General features: G+C 39.6%; 1 protein-coding gene across 1 annotated transcript; it reads left to right on the top strand.

Annotated features, from left to right (window-relative positions):
- Positions 1–13,433: 13,433 nt before the first annotated feature.
- LOC131932265 (E3 ubiquitin-protein ligase PDZRN3-like) lies at positions 13,434–20,204 on the top strand (the record flags this gene model as incomplete). The annotated part of the gene is made up of 3 exons (XM_059289128.1): positions 13,434–14,163; positions 19,189–19,241; positions 20,118–20,204. Coding segments are annotated over exons 1-3 (870 nt in total), but the record flags the coding sequence as incomplete, so codon positions are not given.
- Between the last annotated feature and the right edge of the window lie 1,748 nt (positions 20,205–21,952).

The following is a 21,952-nucleotide window of genomic DNA, read 5'->3' as shown; positions in this document are numbered from 1 at the left end:
CTCTTGTCTGTACCTTAAGTTCATGATTAAAGTTTGATAGAAGCTAACTATTAATTTTTTTAAAAGTGTATGGTAAAACAATAGCTATTTAATATGCAGAGTTACAGTTGACATTCCAAACCATGAGAAAAAAAAAACCCACAGAACATCCTCCACTGTAAGACGTCAACAGCAGATGGTCATCTCCACTGGACCTGCTCGCTGATTGCTCTCTCAGACGGACATCACGTGACCTTTGACATACGCCGCTGACCGCACCAGATACGTGTGATTTCTCCCGGGAGTAACCCACAGCCTTGAGAATGGATAGTCCACCGGACAACGGGCTACATTTATTTTGACAGGGGCACTGCAGTACAATGGAGTCTGGGTGGCGGGGGTGGGGTGGTGGTCAAAGATGGCTCTTGTTGCGTCAAGGATGATTTGTTTGTACCCCGCCCATTGGGCAGTATTTCTCTCTTTATTTTTTTTTTTTTGCATGATGTGCAAGTATAATAGCAGCGACAGATTTGTAAACATTAGGGGGAGGGGGGAAAGGGCGGCTGCTCGTATGAATGCAAACATATCAGGGCCATCATTATAGAGTGGGCAGATGGCGATATGTTCCGCGCGGTTCCCAGAAAAATGCTGCAACGGAAAACTGCAGAAAGAAAAAAGCGCAAATACAAACTAACTTTTATACTATTACATTTAATCTGTTTTATTATGCTGCTATGTACATATGGTCATTCTTTGATAATTTTTGTATATATTCGATTAGAAAAAAGAAATTCCCATGCGCAGATTTTTGTGCGCAGTTTTCCGTTGCACATTTTACCGTTAACCTTTCAGTACTATTTAAAATATTTGGGTGGATCACAAATTTAGCCGTAGATTGAAAACTCGAACTTACCATTACGTAAATTTGTATGAGGTTTTATGTAGTAGCGCCCTAGAATGGCAGATTTGGAGTAAAGTGGTGGTACGAATTTACGTAATAAAAAAAAAATCTTAAAATTAAATTTAAGTTTGTAGGATATCGTGACTTAAATCATAACATGACCAGTAAAATACAGTGTCGGTTTTTTTTTAAATTTAAACTTTCCATTTAGATTTGTGTGTGAGAAAAATAGTTTGAAGAGTGAAATTTGAGAAAGAATATTCATCGAATAGATCTTGGTGACGTCCCGTCTTTTTTTATCCCTTCATAAATTTTGGATTAGAAGTTGGAAACAGGGGGGTGTTAGTGTTAGGGGGATTGTATATATATATATATATATATATATATATAGGATTGTATACATATGGAAAAATGTTTGTACCCCTCCTATGACCAATTCCTGGCTACGCCACTGGTTGGAAATGACCGGCATATTGCTCGACCACTAGACCAGTCCTCCACTAGACCAGTCCTGGTCTAATTAGCAAGGGTAACGTGGTTTAACCACCAAACGGAACTTGCAATTTTTAAAAATTAGTTGGACAATCGGATTGGCTGGCCTGTAATTTGTAATGAAATGGTATGAGCAGCCCACAACGGCATGCCAATGATATCATAATACGATTTGTCTTGGCGCGTCAATAACAACCACAATCATGCTCTGTATTATCTTCCGCCAGACCACGTGATCCAACGTCCGATCACACGGCGGCAAACGACGTCTGCGTACACATTTTGACCGGCGTTATTGACGAGACACGTGTTCCTGATTTGTAACGGCACACGACAAGCCCGCGCTTCCGGTGGCGGTGATAATCGGGTCAACACCACCTATCCATCTTTTGATTGGCCCATTGTTCCCGTCACGATTTTGATTTGTCACGTGACATCATTTCCTCCAATCAACGTGATGGATGTTCGTCATCTCCGTGGTCCTTTGTGGACCGGTTTATTATCCGTGATGTTTCAATCCGGCCCTCCACGCATTGACCACCGAACGACCAGCCGGCTCATACTTCAAGTTAATGGATTTTAATCTTGTTATCTTGGTCTTAATATGGATGGGCTCTTGTGGCCAATGAAGCACGAAAGACAGTCAAAACAGTAAATTATTTGCTCCTTGTGCGTTTGATTTCTCGTGCTATGTAACGAGCAGTAAATAACTTTACTACCATTCAAAGTTCGACAACTCAATGCTTATTATGGGCCAATATCAAATCCAATGGTGAAATAATTAGAAATAAAGTAATATTAACCAAATCAATATTGGTGATACTATTAAAATATCACACAAAAAGAAAACTATTAAAAAAAAAACACCATACATATTTTTAAAAGTATAGCTATTTATATTTACAATTATTTCATTTTTAAAAAGACTTAAATTCTTAAATAAAACCTCCTATTAGATAATTAATTTCCCCATGTTAACAATCGTTTATTCTTCTGTACAAATTTAATAAACCACTGGTTTCATAGGTATGCGTGTAATGATATAATTTAATTAGTATTATTTAATTTTAAATTAAAACACTCCATCCCCAGCTTTCTTTCAGAATTTTTTCGGGGGGGGGGGGGGGGGGGGGGGGGGCTGGACACTTGATATTTACGGGGGAGGGGGACGGACTAAATTTTCCAGGGGGGGGGGGGGGCGTACACTGGTAAAAATAAATATTCTCTATATAAATTCCATTTCGTTGGGGGGGGGGGGGATAAGATGCCCAACCCCTTTTAACATAGCTCATCAGTCTTGAAGCCCATCCCTGTCTGTTCACTAGCGAATCCACCATTTTTCTAATTCACATGCCTTGAAATGAACACGCTCTAATTAATGAAAACAAACTCATCTACCACATTAATGATGACGACACACGTTCAGCTGTTTGAGCTCAATCCGACAGGGTCAAACGGTCCCCTATGTCCTGTAATGGTCACTTAAGTCCGTCCTATGCTTTATGGTGCCGTCTGAAGGTTGAGCTCCTGCCGTCTTTGAATGATTGCTTCACATTTGGTAATGACGTCAAGGGGCGAACCGGAAACAGGTTAAGCCAGAAAATCTGAGCGCGGACGTACAGGAAATATCCACATTCGTTCTCTCACTCGTAATGTCAGGGCTCCACGTTTTCCAATAGACTCTGGTCACGTGATGACCTCTTAATTTATTCACACGTTCTATATAGCTTTCCAGACCATACAGTAGAACATTGGGCAGCTCACATGACTCGAAGTTTTATCAGTGCTAGAAGGATATGACGATGGAGATGCAAATACCAATGAGTTAAGCGAAATATTTTTGTTATATTTTTAGGTAACTATAAAAAATGTTTTGACATACTTCCTTTAGTTGCAGAAAACCCAGTGAAAAAAAAAATCCTCGATCTACTTTAGGCTTTATAAGGGGTCATGCATAAATGACGTCACTCTTTTTTGGACGATTTTTACCTCCCCCCTCCCCTCCGTCGCACGTTGTCACAAAAAGCAAGACCCCCCCCCCCTAAAATGACGTCACACCCAGGGGGCGTAGCGACCCTTCCCGGCGCCTTTCCGGGGACAAACTTTTCGATTTGCACCTCCCCCTCAAACTTTCGATTTGCACCCCCCTCAACCTTTCAATTTATTTTTCCAACCCATTTTGGCGCCCCCTAAGGTCGGCGCCCGGGGACATATGTCCCCCCCCCCCCGCCCCCCCTCGCTACGCTACTGGTCACACCTCAACCATCAAACCCCCCCCCCCCCCTCAAAATTGCAGTTGAATTTTTTTTTAAACATCGATATTTTTCTAAAATCTTGTCTGAACTCTGTCAAAATAGAGTATTTTAATAAGTTCCTATTACAATTTATTAAAACAGTTTTCTAAAACGCGAAATAACGTCTAAAATTCGTTTTCTAACATTGCTTTTTTTATAATGCAAAAGTGTGACGTCGCACCATCTGAACCCCCCCCACCCCCTCCCCCTCATCACACACCGTCACAAAATTACGGACCCCCCCTCCCCCCTACGAGTGTGACGTCATTTATGGACGACCTCTAAACTGTAGTGAAACTAAAGCTTAATTAATTCTTCTCCACCTTTATTTTAAAAAAAACTACGCTTATTACGAATAAGGGGATTTATAGTTTGACCAGTTGTTGCTCACTATGTATTTGAATTTAAAAAGACTTGTACAGTAGCCAGTAGCCTATATATGTACACATTTCATCAAACGCAGTTTATGTGTTTACTTATTTAGCTTTTAAGGTACTCTACAATAAATAATTATAAAAAAAATTGGTCAAATAGCCCTCAGTTCTGAGGGGTCCAAAATTTTAATTTATGCTAATAGAAAGTACAAATAATATATGTATAATGATCTTTAATTTTAAAGTAAGCTTGCAATAAAGCCAAAGCTTTTCATTTAAAATTACAATTTAATTTAAATTTGTGCACACACATAATAATCAATTTAAACACATTTTCATAATTTACTAAATTTAAAAATTTATTGCAACAAATAACTATTTCCACAATTTGTAACTAAAGGTTCATTATGTTTTTGTACATATTTTTATATGTTAAAAATATAACTTCATTTTATGTTGTCTCCCTTGCATTCATTAAAGTATTATTTATGTCACCGGCTGTTATTCACTACATAATTTTGAATAATCTATTATAGTTAATATGAATGGAGAAAAAATTATAACAAATTCTTAAAATATATAAAAGAGTGTAGAGTTCTAGTTTTTATCTTATCCATCTCGTTCTAGTTTTCAAACAAAAAACTGTAATGGCGTAGACATCTTATTCATCTCACAAGACTACTGCTATATACCACCACACAAATGTGTATATATATATATATATATATATATATATATATATATATATATATATATATATATATATGTGTGTGTGTGTGTGTGTGTGTGTGTGTATATATGTATGTTTGTATAAATTTAGTTATAGTACACAACGTTCCTGAATAATAACTACACATCCAAAGTAGTTTAGCTTTTTTAACTTTCTATGCCCTTTACATAATTGCTTATTTTTTCATTTTTTTTCTTTTCTTTTTTTTTCTTTTGTTTTTTTAACCTCCAAGCTAAATAGCACCATCAGAGGTGTACATATTTACTGAAGTGATTTTAGCACTAACCTGCAAGCGTAGAAACAAATAAGTTCTAGAACTTCGCGTAGATTGGTGCGAGTTACTCTAGTGATTTTAGCACCATCCCTCAAGCCGTGAGCTAAGTTCTAGAGCTGAGTGTAGACTGGGGCTGATGAATACGGCAGTTAGCTGTGTGGTTCGCAGCAAAGTTGGTACTTTATCAAAGCGCTAGTCTGTGCTCGACGCAGTGGCGTAGCCAGGATCGTCTCAAGGGGGGGGGGGGTTCCAATTTTTACCCGGGGACAAACTTTCGATTTGCACCTCCCCACTCATACTTTTTATATATATACCGAGGGGTCTATGGGGGGGGGGGTTATGACCCCCTAACCCCCCCCTGCCTACGCCACTGACTCGACGGATACACGGAGCTAGCTGTATCAAGAGTATCTTTGATCAAGGTACATATCACAATGTCGTCAATTGTTGGAGAATATAAACCCAATTCTACAGGTCGTTAAAGTAAGGTCAGAGTAGTGGAGTGGTCTCTTACAAAATATGTACAGAGTCGTTGTTGATGTGGGGGTGAGGGGTGGGGGTGGGGGAAATTCAGGCTAGATGTAATATTATTGCAATCATAAGATTATTGCGTATTATTTGTGGCCATAGAACACTTAGAAGTCCGACATTTTTTTGACACAGCCTACAAATGAAATGTTTTTCTCAAATACGCATTTCGCGATATGGAGAGCTGTTAATACTTCTATTTTGTTTCGGTGTACGATTCACTCGTAGTACAACGTCCAAACGTCCAAGCCACCATAAAAGCAACATACGTGAGACCCTAAGAAGAGACAAAACTAACTTCAGCGAAACAGCTACATTAATTCAGCTAAGCACCCTTTCACGGCCTTACAAGTAGTACTGTGGGGGGGGGGGGGGGTGCGGCAGCTTGGCAGTGTTTCCTTTAGGTATCTTTCTAGAGGGATTCACCCCAGAGTTTCTTCCAGGCATCTCTTAGGAAGAAAGTCTACCGCCCCCCCCCCCAACGAGATGGAATTTATATAGAAAATATATGCTTTTAACAGTGACCGCCCCCCCCCCCCCACAGCCGGAAGTTTCAAGTGCTCCCTCTGGAGAAAATGTATAAAAGAAACCATGAAAATAAGCCTGAAAACTCTGGGGAGCTGTAGTAGACGACTCTTGGCCTAGCAGACTGAGCAGGAACAGAATGTAGGGGGAAAACCATGTCATTCTGGTGATCTGTGGGTTGGGAACATGACAGGAACCAGCAGTAGGGAACAGGCCAGATCACCCGTGCGATCTTTGATTGAGGAGAACTCTTGACCTAACAGACATGTTGAGAACCAATGTACCTTCTCCGCCAACCTACACTTCCTATTCCTACATTTTTACGGTGTTTGTAACTTCACTCAATTTGCCAGAAAAAAACACCTAATTTCTGACTCATGACCTTAAACTTGACATAGTTTTTCGAATTACATTATTTAAATATCCAATTAAAAATGTCGCGTTAATTTAATTCTCACACCCTCATCAAATTTACATAAACGTGTTTGACGTCACGAAAGCTGTAGTATACACGAGCAATGTAATCAGCTGATGAGAACAATTCTTAAACTTATTTATCCCAAGTCTCATTGGTCCACCCCTATCACGTGATCCGCATCCCGAGTCACGTGGCCGTATTCAGTTTCCAGTTAAACGAATGGAGCGGTCATTAACGAACTGGCCCTCCCCAGAGACACACGGCGGTCATGATAGCCTCGTTGATGAGCTCAGCCCGGCTCCCGTGGGCTGTTGAAGATTATTGGATGAGTAGGGCAGGTAGGGGTCTCGCGTGGGTCACCAATGTTGGCCAGACAGACCCCTTCCAGACCCCTTGTGGGTCAGCCTAGCGACCCAGGCAGACCCCTTATGGGTCAACCTAGCAACCCAGGCAGAACCTTTATAGTTCATCTTAGCGACCCAGGCTGACCCCTTCCAGACCCCGTATGGGTCAGCCTAGCGACCCAGGAAAACCTCCTATGGGTCAAGAAGTGACACAGGCAGACCTCTTGCAGACCCCTTATAGGTCAACCTAGCGACCCAGACGGACTCTTTATGGGTCAACCTAACGAACCAGGCCGACCCTGGGAGACGCCTTTCACAAATAAGAGTGTACATTGAAAAATTATGAAGAAACAACAAACACTAACATATACATTGGCTTAGCATAAGGGTCATCCATAAAAGACGTCACGCTTTTTTTGACGATTTTTACCTCCCCCCTCCCCTCCGTCACACGTCGTCACAAAAAGTCAGACCCCTTCTTTAAATGACGTCACACCTCAGCCTACAACCCCCCCCCCCCCTCAGAATTGCAGTTGAATTTTTTTTAAACATGAATGGGGTATGAGTGGGGTAAATATTTGGTGTAGAGCTACGAGCTACGTTTAGTGAAGTTTAAGGTTTAAAATTAGGTCTAAATTAAGAGGTTTTGATTGAATAAAGCCCACTACGGATACGAAGATCGATATTGGTGTCTAAGCTAGTTTTAACGCGATACAAAGCAATAGGACATGACGTGGTACGTCTAACCCACAACTGTCTAAGTACCCTAGTCAGACTGGATAATGTGAAACATTCTTCCAACAACACGACGCTATCAGTACCTGTCAACTAATGTGACAGCCACCCCCCCCCCCCCCCCCCCAACATCGACAACCTCTACCACCACCATCTCCCACCGGCCTCCGAGAAAAACAACCGGATCGGCTCCAATTTCCGCGCCAACTCCCCCACCATAACAAACAAAGTTTCGCCAATCACTCAATGAATTCACTCCTCGCTAATCCGTCCTTGCACGGTCCGTCGCTTCCATTTCACCCTGGACACTAGGACCTGGGCTTGGAAAAATAATTATCGTCCGATGGCTTCGTTAGAGAGACGAAATTAATATAGATAATTGAAATCAAGGAGCTGGGGGGTCACTTGGATGGGTTGACAACGTAATGACAGGGTCTTGAATATAAAATTTCGTTAAAGTTTTTCTTAAGAAAAGACAAGGGTAGGGAAGACGTGCTTAAGGATATGATAGAACACAGGGACAAGTTGGTCAATTTCAATTTTGTTAAGGGAGGTAATCAAGTGTAAAAATATAAAATTGAGCGGTGATACGGAAAAGTAAGGCTTTTGAAAAGTAGCATTAGAAAAATCGTCTGTATTACAGTTTGTATACTCTTAGCAATATGTTAGTAAATATTTAAGTTTTTTTAATAACTAAATAATAAAAAAATGAAATAAGGAAAACTAACCTCAAGTAAGATACCATACCATTTTTTAAGTAAAACTCCTAGATGGTATAAAATTTACTTTTAATCAAATCTGGCTATTACTGTTCTTTATTCTATAGTATTCTATACTTAGCGTTAGACCTAACTCATCGCTAATTTTTATAATCAACATTAATAACATATGCAACTATTGTCTCAAACCAAAACTTCTAACAAGAAAGCTAGCCAAAAATGTTATCCAAAAAGAATACCAGATGGTTCATTATGGGGCCACTTCTTTCATAGAAATATTACCTCTAAGATGGTCACCTAACAAAATCAATGGATATCGTGGGCACCTAACGTATAAAAGCAATTGTTTACACCTAACAAAATCAATGGATACAGGGGACACCTAACGTATAGAAGCAAATGTTTACACCTAACAAAATCAATGGGTATCTAAGAAAATATCGTCTATAAACAATTGTTTATTCTGTTTGCATGCTAAGATATTGTAAATTTAAGTAAACGTACACATACTAAAAGAACACAAATGCTTAACCCCAAAAATCCTTGGTAACACAACATTTTGGTTGTAGTTTGGCGGAGGGGGAATTAACCTTTGGCTTATTAAATGCTATTTTGTTCTTCGATCATATAGGGAAAATTGTTTCATAGCATATCATACAATGGTCTAAGGCTTATGATAGTTGACATGTTCAAGACTGGAGAGTCGCATGGAAAAAAGAAAGTTTGACGACTATAATAGGTTTGGAGAAGATCAAATTGAAATAAAAATGGAATGATGATGATGGTGGTGCCTTGGGGGGGGGGGGGGGGTGATGTTATGGCTCTATGGTCTACATGGCAAAATAATAATAATGGTAACTTGAGGGGTGATGTTAAGGGTCTAGATTCTACAACACAAGGTCAATTACTGATCATGGTAACATGATGGGTGATGTTATGGTTCTATGGTGTACAGCCTACATGGAAAAAAAAGGTAACTTTATAGTTCTATAGTCTTAGGCAATGCTGTTATCTACACATCTAAACAGTTCTAGGTATATGGCGGACAAGTTTTACCACATATAGTAAAAAATGCCATAAATATGCCATAAACCTAATTAATTTGGTGGCGTATTTAGCAGCCCCATTTATGGATTTTAAAAATCCAACCCCACCATCAAGATAATTTACGACAAAAATACAATATATATATATATATATATATATATATATATATATATATATATATATATATATATATATATATATATATATATATATATATATATATACCGTTATACAGTGTATTTCCCTCTGTAAGTTTTTTCGTTAATGCTATCTGTGGCAGATTTCTTTGCATGAGAAAGAGATTTCTTCAGATGACAAGTAAAAATCTGTGGAACAAATACATAAAAGAAAACGCGAACAAGAGATACTTTTCCCCCGTCAAACGAAAGAGAAATCGTGATGCGTGTAATGTTACATCAACTTTTGTCAGTTAGACGCGACGATTCGCGTGCGGCTAGATGCTGCAGATGAAATCCGAGAGTGTGAGTGGAGATTCCGGGCGTGTCGGAACTATTATCGACTCGGCCAGCCAACTCAGGGCGATTTCCGTGTGGTTTAAAATTATAGTCATCGTGAAATTAACGCAAGCCATTTGAGAAGTTTTAAATTTCATGTCGATTATTTCATGTTGAAGTTTAAAGTCAGTGTCGCTCAGTGGCGTCATTAGGGTGTCACTCCAGTGGGGAACACGGGGAGGGGGGGTGTAGACTTAAAGTGGGGACATGAGGTGAAGAGTTGTAAAATAGCCTGTATACATACAAAATAAACACCACCACACATATTATAAATCCTACCAACATCATCCTACCCAAAACAACTCAACAAGTACAGCGTCTCAAGTACAACAATTTCACAAATACAACGCCTCAACTACATTAAATCGACAACTATAACATCTCAACTACAACAATATCTAAACTACATTAACTCAACTACTACAATATTTCAACAACATAAACTCAACTCAACAACTACATCTCAACTACAACGCAACAACTACATTAACCTAACAACTACACTATTTCAACGACTGCAACATCTTAACAACTACAGTATCTCAACTACAACGCCTCATCAACATCAACTCAACAATTACATCACTCAACAACTACAATATCTCAACTACAAAGACTCAACAACATCAACTCAACACCTACCACATCTCAACTACAACGACTCAACAACATCACTCAACAACTACCATATCTCAAATACAACGACTCAACAACATCAACTAAACACCTACCACATCTCAACTACAACTACTCAACTACAACACTCAACAACTACCTACAACGACTCAACAACATCACTCAACCACTACCATATCTCAACTACAACGACTCAACAACATCGCTCGACAATACCATACCTCAACTACTATAATATCTCAACTATAACGACTCAATAACATCAACTCAACAACTACCACATCTCAACTACAACGACTCAACAACATCAACTCAACAACTACCACATCTCAACTACCACATCTCAACTACAACAACACCACCACTACTACCACCCTACCCCGCCATTGTCTGCAAGCACGCCGTGCCGAGCTAGACACAGGACTCCATTTGCCCTACAGAAACCGGCCTGCACTGTGTCCTGCTTCAGCGCGTGCGCTAGCGGAAATGAGGCGCCACGAGACAACGGTTGACAATTTTTAGTGCGTTGTCTCCCCTAGTTTCTAAATATATCCAGTCGCCGCGAGTTGACGCTATGGCCGGCTGCGCGGACGTCTCGAATAGCGAGTTGCTGCTCGCGTGAGTTGCACCGGGGTGTCGTCTGGACAATGGCGGGCCAAGTAAGGAACAAGATCACAAACATTTCAAACAATCCGGAGAAAACGGCGTTTATTTGTTGTAATAGCTGGAAGGAAATGGAGGCGAGTGTCGCTTTTAGCCTTCTTGGGATCTGGTTGTCCAGGGTCTTGAGTGTTTTGGTTTAAAGAGAGGGAAGCGTTTCACTGGCACTTCAAACTCAGCGATTTCTGAATGAAAACAGAATATCACCATTAAAGTATGGACGTGTTTGAACTATAATACATAGGAATATAACAACATAAAAAACGGTGGTACCAAATACAACTTTGTAATTTTCTTAGTTAACCAATGCGAGTTATACATTGAAATTTCAAGGTGTTATTTAATTAGGGTACGTAAAGCAAGACACGAAATAAACCGCCAGAGTTATTTTAAAACTAGAAGCAAGACGTCCTTCGGAGAGTGTTCTTTAAAAATATCTTAACATCAACAGCACTTCTAAACACCCCCGCACGCCCACACGCACTACAACCGACAAATACCATACCGACCAACACCTCATTACTGTCTTGAAGTCCACCCCCCCCCCCCTCCTACACACCAGACTTGCATTTAAGCATATACCAGTGACCAACCCACTTTCTCGGATAATAAAACATTAGAGTATTACAGTTTGCAATAGTAAAAAATATCGTATAAAAATCGGTCTACAATACTTTAAACAACGAAGTATATGATCCTTCTATAATTAATATAAGACGTATGATGCAAGCTGACCCCAGATTGCCTAAAGTGCGATCGCCCATGGTAGAGTTAAGAAGCCAGTAGTATAGTCTTAATGATGTCTGGGGGTGGGGGGGGGGGAAGGAGACCCTACCCCAAGACAAAATCTACTCGTCAACAACTGTCACGTGTTTATGCAACATCTTATTAGGTGAGTACAACTCACCCTGACCCAGATCTCACCAGTATCATACGATCACTAATCACTCTCTCCTACTGGTTAGAATGGGCGGGCACTAAAACTACGCTTGGTGGGTGTGGGGGAAAGGGGTTGGAGGACTCATAATAGTAGACAATGCTGTCCTAATTAAAATAAAATACATATACAATAGTAAACCAAAGCGTTTCGAACTTAACTAGAGACATGTTTTGCCACTATCAAACATACCTGAATTATACAATAAGAAACGCTTTGATTGGCCCAAACAGTAGCAAGTAGGCTTGGTGCTAAGCACAGTTAGGTTTATGGTTATGTAGAGTGCTAGCCTGCTAACCCTTTAACCTGTAAGTCTCAAATTCAGGTTCAAGTCAGTAAAACGTCCCTGAAAGTAAAGGCCACTAGGCATAGTGCTGACCACACTATCCCTTCACAGACACAGGTGAACTCTACTTCACCCGACCGTCAGGTTTGAAAAGGGAACTTTACTTTTAAGTATTATTTTTACCGATACCAGGGCTAGAAATGCGTATGATATGGTTTATCTAGAAGTGAACTAGTTAACTCGTATTACAAAGTTGAAACCATTCTTTATTTTATCACATCATAAGCACATCATCACGTGATTTTATAAAAATTCCGAACCCCGCGTATCTCATCGCTGTTACAGTATCGCTGGTGTCAGTATCGATCTCATAAAGATGCGACATCTCCGAAAATCCGGAATCGACTACCAGAGACAGTCTACAGGCATGCGCACTGCCCCTCTCGCGCTGCCGTTTGCCCGTTGGTCGCCTGCTCCAGCCACCAAGTGTCAAACCTAATGAAAACAAAACGGACCCCTTTGACGGCAGACGACACAATTCAGTCCTGGATTTCGTGGAACCGACTCGGTCCAAAATTTGACCCGCTGCTCCCACGGATTACTGGTGGGAAAGTTTTATTTTAATGTTTTTTTTTTAATTCTTGAGGATTACTGTGGATTATCGGATTTATTTTTTTTTCAGCGATTTTTGTAATTGCAAGCTTGCTAAAAATGATACGGTGTTGATTGGTGTGTTCATATTAGTCAAACTTTTTCACAAGTTATTTTTGTATTAAAAATTTGGAAAAAAATTAACATAAAAACTTAAGTGCTGTTACAAAGTGAACATTTATTTCGGAAAAAAGTATAACTCAACAAAAATAATTAGCCTACTTTATCTAAATATTTCTGTACTTAGAAACTTTGTTTCGTTTTTTATTTTCTTCAAATGGCCAATTTTGATAGCTGAATTTTTCCTGTGCTTTTAATTTAAACTATAAAAAAACTTAAACTGAGAATGAAAATTTGAACTCATTTTAAATTTTAAAAATCTGGCAAGATGGGTTTCGACAGCGCCAAGTTCGTCACGAGTGTAGCAGACGATAAGAAATGTTTGTTGTGTCACGAGGTACTGGACAACCCCGTGCGGTCCCCCTGCGGTCACGTCTTCTGCTCAGGCTGCATCACCCCCTACGTGCTGAAACACGGACAGTGTCCACAAAAATGTCGCGCGCTCGCCCCCACCGACCTGGAAAACGTCCTGCCCTTACGCGAGGTCATTCTCAACCTCAAGGTCAGGTGCGAGTTCTTCGACCGCGGCTGCAAGGAAGCGATCCGCTTGACGGATTTAATCCGCCACGCGCAACGATGCGGGTTCCGTCCCGTGCAGTGCAGCAACCCGGGTTGCGGCGCGGTGTTGCCCCAGAACGACATCGACAACCACGAGACGGAGACCTGCACGTGCAGGCCTGTAGGTGAGTGCGATAAAGGCTGCTGTCTGATGCTGTACCAGCACACGGCCGACACGCATGACTGCTACCAGGCGCTGAAGGCACTGGTGCGCACCCAGGAGGAACAGCTGTCTGAGCTGAAAGAGAAGTTTGCCCTGGTCAACACCAAGTTCTGCAAGAGGGAGAAGACACTGCTGGAGCAGGTGGCGGCACTCAACAAACAGCTGGGCGACCAGAACCTGGTCTTCAACAAGACCATCAAGGAAGTCAAGAACCAGCAGAACTCGCAGAACGTCGCAGACCTGGAGAACGAGGTGAGGGATGCTTGTGTGGACGTTGGTGTGTGGTTGTTTTGTGTGTGGGATTGTTTGCTGGGCGCATTTGCCTGAGAATAATGGGATGCATTCTTGTGTAGACGTTGATGTCTGGTTGTTTTGTTATAGGATTGCTTTTTTTCTCTCCTTTTTTGTGTGGATTTTGCTACGTAGCTTATTTATTTGTATGGGACGGTGTGGTCAAATGGTAGAGCGTTTGACTTCTAGCCCTAAGGTCTCGAGTTTGGATCTCGGTTCGGACTTGTGACTGTAGGACGTCCCAGAGTCCACCCAGCTTTGATGGGTACCTGACTTAAGTTGGGAAAAGTAAAGGCGGGTGGGCATATTGCTGACCACACTATTCCTTCATATGCCGAGGTCAAGAAACATGAACTCTAGTTCATCTGCCCATTGGGACGCTAGATCTAAAGAGGAACTTTAATTTTTACAACTTGTTCATCTGTAATATTTCACGTTTGGCTAATGTGTCTTCATGAGTGTTGAGTCGATTAGTATATAGTGTTGTATGTTGAGGTGCTTAGTGTGTAGGGTTTGTTTCAGACATTTTGCTGGGGGAGTGGGGGTTAGAACGAGGCTGGGCACTTAAAACTTTCAACGGGGTTGACGTCAGCCAAAGTATATATTTTATATTTAGATCTTTTTCTTTCTATTTCGCCCACTAGAGATGCCTAAAAGAAACCCTTTTTATACTTACGATAATTAGCAGACCAACAATATTCAAATTCGGTAGTACTGGTTGCTTTGAATTTTTTAAATTTCAAAATTAGCAATACCCTTTCTGAATGTTTACAAGGAATATTAATTTTTTAAAATACGAAACAGCCGAAACATGCTTTATCAAGCATGATCGGCCAGTGGAGTGTGTTTTGGATATTATAAATAACGGTTGCAAGTTTACATATGAAGTATTAACATTTTTGTGCAGGAAACTTTCAAAAAAATACTAGATCTATTTACAACTCGAAGATCCGTTAGTGTTTATGTTTAGCTCGCTGTCTTTGGTGACCTTGGGTTGTAAGGGGCCGTCACAACATTCACTTTCGCCGTCAGAAATGAATTCAAAGCGGCCATTAACTATTGTAATCAGCGACCCGGTTAGTAGCTTATGGCTTTACTGTGTGAGCAGAACTCATGTTTTATAGAGTTACGTTTTCTTGCTGGTGTGGCGAACTTGCACAACTCGAAGCTGCGACAACCCGGAGCTGTGCCAGCTCGGAGCTGTAGCAGCTCGAAGCTGTAGAGCCAAACAACGCAACGTTTTAAATATAAATCTACATAATCTATAGCGGATTAGATTTTTCCACACACAAGGAGTATTTTTATCTGGCACCCTCAATAGTTGTAAAAACAAAGTTCGATATATAAAGGGCAGCCTTTATTCTGACGAAGTCCAATGATTGAACGCTTGTCAATACGTTTATTTATTCAGAACTACTTTTCTGTTTTATGTTGCTGGAAGATATAGAATGTATTTAAGCAACCCATTGTTTGAATTTAAATTCTGCATTTAAGAAAAAACCCAGATCCAGTTGAGAATTTAAATTTGGTGTAGCTTAATAAAGATAACAAAGTCGGCTTGATGTGGTGTGCTGATTAACTCCCCTCCCACCTTTCCTAATTACTTCGTGAAGTGTGTGTATGGATGTGTGGTGAGAGATAGTGACCTATGACCTATAGTGCGGGTTAGCTTTCTTATTACATTGTGTAACGACCGGACAGCTGTTATTACAGGTATTTGTTTATGTACAGATTTTTATATTAAATATTTTGTATCTGGGATCATATGTCCTGTCATAGCGTCTACACATACACGAACACATTACAACGTATTACACACACACACATACATACAACAACACACTAACGAACACAATCTCACATTAAGACACATGCACATACACAAACGAACACACACACACAAGTGCAAACACGTAAGCACGCGCACGAACTCACACACGAACACAAACACACTACATCGCGTAAACAAGAAACATATAAACACAAGAGCACACATACAAGAACTCACACGACTCACGAGAGTGCACACTCACTAGTGTATTCACATAAAGAACATAAACATAAGAGCACACGAACACAAGCACAAAAGCACACACACGCACATACCATAATATACACCTTACTATATACACACACAAACACAACAACACACACACGATAATACACACATAAGTGCACACACACATAAATACAACAGCCCACACACACTACATTATCTACATGAGTGCACACACATGTCACATATAAATACAACAGCCCTCACAAATACGATAATATACACATTAGTGAACAAACACACACACCAAACACAACACACACACACGATAATAAACACATTAGTGCACACACTCACACACACACATCAGCCCACACACACCTTTCCTAAACCACGCCACCCCCTCCCCCACAACGCGCCATCTGGCAAACGACCGACCAAAGTTTGAAAATATTTGGCGACGTTTTTTTTTAATAATCTGATAATGGATGGACTGATCGTCTGGCTTGTAATGACGTAATAATTATCCCCCTAATGACCTAATAATGACGGATGTGTAATGACCAAAAGATTGATACTTTCAACAAAGGCTGGGTGACGAGTGAGGCCAATCATTTGTTTTTTTTCACGTTCACATCTTAGATTGTGTACACAGAGGTTAGTTCACATTTGAGATTGTGTACACACAGGCTAGCTAATGTCTTAGATTGTGTACACAAAGGTTAGCTAATGTCTTAGATTGTGTACACAGATGTTAGTTCATGTCTTAGATTTTGTACACAAGGGTTAGTTCATGTCTAAGATTGTGAACACAAAGGTTTGTTCATGTCTTAGATTGTGTACACAGTTTTGTTAATGGGGGGGGGGGGGTGGTGAAGTGCTGAAATTGGCAAAAATCCTTTACGAATATCCCATTATCCGATCATAAAAAAAATTACTTACCTTTTTACAAATGTCGAATTATTCGGTAGTAAATAAAAATGGGTAAATACCTTTATAACAGTGGTTCTTAACCTTTTTGGTGGTACCGAACCCCACCAGTTTCATATGCGCATTCACCAAACCCTTCTTAATAGTTTTATCGCCCGAACTGACAATTTACTATCGGGAATCATATCATATCGGGTGTATGTATTGGCCTCCGCCGAACCCCTGGGGTTCGATCGAACCCAAGTCAAGAACCACTACTTTAAAATAAAAACTTTACAAATTTAAATGCGTTAAAAAACTAAACCCTTTCCTTAGATACAAGACGAAATCGTTAGTCGCCTAAAGACCAATACACTGACTATTTTCAATACCAAGAAGTGGTCAAGGTAGAAAAAACTAATGGAATGGGTAGGAGCCGGACTATGCAGTTCTTGTTAACTAGTTGTTAATGCCACGTGACTTAACAGTTCCCCCCCACCCCCTCCGCCCCACCCTTCCAGTCTTTTTCTCCTCGCCTTCTCCATGGACCGATTCCCAGTTCCCTTCTCCACAATAGCCTTTTCCGCAATCAATTGCTTTATCAAAACTGACATGGTCGACCTAATTTCTAATCAAAGACGGGGTACTCTTCCCTCATTTTCCTCCTACCCCCACCCCCATGCACCCTCCTCCCCCCTACCCCCTCCCCCACGCGACCGTTAAACATCAAAGAAAATTTGCTCTGAGACGAGGTTCGAATTTCCACCCAAAAAAATGTCCCCCCCCCCCTCTCCATCATTTCTCTTTCCTCCTCCTAACTTTCTCCTCCTCTCCTTCCCTCCACCCTTCGCTGTCGTTTTGTCAACTGTTACTGGCTACCACAAGAAACATGAATATTAATCATCCGTGACCTATGCAAATGCCTGGGGTCAGCAGGAGATTGGGCCTTCATTGTGCCATCTGTTCTAAGGCGGAAAAAGTCGCTTCGGATTTTCTGTGTGGCTAGGCACAAGTGGGATTCGATCCGTGGATTATTCACCTTGACTTTATCATCTAATACACCGATCACTTGAGGCGACCTCGTTGTCGAATGTATTGTGACATCTTCGGTCATTTGTGTAACTGTTGACTGATCTATCTTCTACGCTGATACTCGTGTAGTTAGACCACTTCGTCGTGTCTTGACAATCAGCTGTTTTGTGGAATGTTCTCAAGAGCAATTCACTGAGATTTACTTTTCTTTTACTTGGATTATAAAATCAATGTGTCATTGACGGTAGTTTGACATTTGGTGCTTAAGGTGTCATCATGCTTGTACCTGTCAGTTTGAATAGTTTTCTGGTATGTAGCAACTTATGTGTGTACATGTGCTTGTTTATATGTGTTTGTTTACATGTGTTTGTTGACAAGTGTTTGTTGACATGTGTTTGTTGACATGTGTTTATTGACATGTGTTTGTTTACATGTGGTTGTGTACATGTGGTTGTGTACATGTGTTTGTGTACATGTGGTTGTGTACATGTGTTTGGGTACATGTGTTTGTTGACATGTGTTTGTTGAAATGTGCGTGTGTACATGTGTTTGTTGACATGTGTTTGTTGACACTTGTTGGTTTACATGTGTTTGTTTACATGTGCTTGTTTACATGTGCTTGTTTACATGTGCTTGTTTAAATGTGCTTGTTTAAATGTGCTTGTTTAAATGTGCTTGTTTACATATGTTTGTTTAAATGTGCTTGTTTAAATGTGCTTGTTTAAATGTGCTTGTTTACACGTGTTTGTTTACATGGGCTTGTTTACATGTGCTTGTTTACATGTGCTTGTTTAAATGTGTTTGTTGACTATTGTTTGTTGACATGTGTTTGTGTAAATGTGCTTGTTTAAATGTGTTTGTTTAAATGTGCTTGTTTACACGTGTTTGTTTACATGGGCTTGTTTACATGTGCTTGTTTACATGTGCTTGTTTAAATGTGTTTGTTGACTATTGTTTGTTGACATGTGTTTGTGTAAATGTGCTTGTTTAAATGTGTTTGTTTACATGTTTTGTTTACATGTTTTGATTACACCTATCTGTCTATATGTGTTTGTGTGTTTGTTTACATGATTTTTATTTGTTTACACGTGTTCATCTACATGTGTTCGTTTATATCTTTGGTTTATGTTTTGTTTACCTATTTATTTACTTGTCTCTGATTTGTGTATATTTTGTCCATATTCACATTGTTTGGCTTATGTTTTGTCTGGTTTCATGGTATAGAATTATTGATCATCAGATACAGGTTACATGGGCTTTGAGTTGTCTGTCTAAAATCAAGGCGTTTGGCATTATCTAACCCCCCCACCCCCACCCCCGCGAGGCTGGAGGAAAGTGTATGAAAGAAACACCCTGTCTGTCTCAAAGATCTAGTGAAAAATCAGATTTACTTCAGCTGTTAAGACGTTCTACTATAGGCTCATACTTATAATAACATTCTCAAAAAATATAATCACAAAAAAATAAAAATAAACAATGCTATCGCCTCGAAGGAAATGTGAAACCAGTGGTTTATTGCAGTATTCATTGATACGTATTTTTTATTTTTAAATTACGCATAGTTGTACATCAACAGACAATGTATTTTTTTTCTGAATATAGAGGTACAAGACCATAAAAAAAGATGACTTGATGTGATGTATTGAAATATTAGAGATGACTTGATGTGATGTATTCAAACATAACAAATGACTTGATGTGATTTATTGAAACATTAGAGATGACTTGATGTGTTGTTTTGAAACATTAGAGATGACTTGATGTGTTGTATTGAAACATTAGAGATGACTTGATGTGATGTATTCAAATATAACAAATGACTTGATGTGATGTATTCAAACATTAGAGATGACTTGATGTGCTGTATTGAAATATTAGAGATGTCTTGATATGATGTATTCAAACACAACAAATGACTTGATGTGATGTATTGAAACATTAGAGATGACTTGATATGATGTATTCAAACATAACAAACGACTTGTATATTTTTTCCTCTCCAGGCCAATGGTGAATTTGCTTGGCGCAGGATTACACTTCATCGTGACAAGCTCGGGTCTCTGGGGTTCAACATCATGGGCGGATACACGGTAGGTGCATGTTGATAGATGTGTCATTTAACAACATGGGCGGATACACGGTAGGTGCATGTTGATAGATTGGGGGGGGGGGGGTTAACATCATGGGCGGATACACTGTAGGTGCATGTTGATAGATATGGGGTTCAACATGTTGATTGTTGATAGATGTGAGGTTGAACACCATGGGCGGATACACGGTAGATGCATGTTGATTGTTGATAGATGTGTCATTTAGCAACATGGACGGATACATCACATGATTGATGTACGTAACATACGCTCCACATCAATTCATGCAATAAACCCTTTTTAAACCCTGATGTGCTTTTTAGTATCGTTCAACTCAAACAGAGAGCTTAGCTCCAGTCTATTCCCTAGAACTCTATTGAGTCATTTCACTTTTGGCAACAAAAAAAAAATAGCGTTAAAACAAAATAAAATAAAAATTACATTATAAGTCTTCAAATTAAAAAACCCAAATTGTTTAATTTAAATAGCGGAATATAATGAATTTTATAATTTTCAAAACGATCCACAGCATTTAAAAAATCCTCACTCCAATTAAAAAACTGTTTTATCATAGGATTATCTCCCCTTTTTTCTTCAATTAAAAAAAGTATTGCAGTTGGCGAACCGTGAAAGATATCCCATTGTAAATCACATTATTTCGTAACAATGGGATGACAGTGGGGACGACCTTCTGGTTCCATTAAAGTCAAGATAACTTTAATCTAATTCACGCCAAATTTAAGACGTTTTTTTTTTTCTTCTGTCACTAGCCAGTTCCTCTGTCGTCTTCCCCCACCCCCCCCTCTTCTATCATACCGCCGTTTTAGTTTTAAACAAACATAAATATCATTTAAACCCCCCCCCCCCCCCCCGCATCCAGTGAAACCCACAGCCGAGCTCGGTGTTGCGTAACGTAATCCCCGGATCATGACAATGGCGGGTTGGTCGTCTGCTAGCCACTGGTCTGAAAAAAAAACCCGAAACCTTTTAATGGGCCTTCAAATTTTTTTTCACCCCATAATTTTTCACCCTAATTCTTCGAGTCTGGTGTCGGAAGATGAAGTTGGTCGGCGAAGAGAATAGGCGTAAATTGCGTCGAATTTTCCATGCATAAGATGGAGGAGTGCAGTTTGAAAATTTGCAGCTCAAAATTTAAAGTTCTGTTTTAATATGAGTTATTTCCCTTTATTTTTTTTCTTCCCCGAAGTCGGTATTTAAAGATTGGCGTAATTATTTGAAATCTGATAGCACTGTGATGAGATAATGAAGATTTTAAGTGCTGCAAATATTGAGTGAGGTTCGACACTTTGGCGGAGAGAAAAATGCCCTTCTTTGCTGTGTGGTGCACATTATTTTAGTAGCCATTGAAGTCGTTTACATAAATTATAAATTAATTTTATTTGCATATTTTTAAATATTAATCATATTTTTAAGAGATTTTTAAAATATTGTTATTTATTTTTGTCTAAGAAAAATAATTTACATATTCTAGAAATCTTTTCTTGTTTGATTTACACAAAAAAAGAAAGTGAATGTACATACATAATTTAATAATACATAAATTTTTATTTTAAAAATTAACATTAATTGATTTTATCGATTTCCAGATTGAAATCTACCGAAACAAAGCTTTGTTTTTACTCAAATATTTAGGCCATCATTTCTCCCCTCACCCTTCTTCATTTCAGTCCCTTTTCGCAGCCGAAAGTGTGTTAATAATCATTTCTCGCCCGTTTCCCTATTAATTC

Source organism: Physella acuta, unplaced genomic scaffold (genome assembly GCF_028476545.2).
Source record: "Physella acuta isolate Inbredline_101_S28 unplaced genomic scaffold, ASM2847654v3 ptg002123l, whole genome shotgun sequence".
NCBI lineage: Eukaryota > Metazoa > Mollusca > Gastropoda > Physidae > Physella > Physella acuta.
The sequence above is the reverse complement of the archived record's forward strand: the minus strand, read 5'-3'. Positions and strand labels throughout refer to the sequence as shown.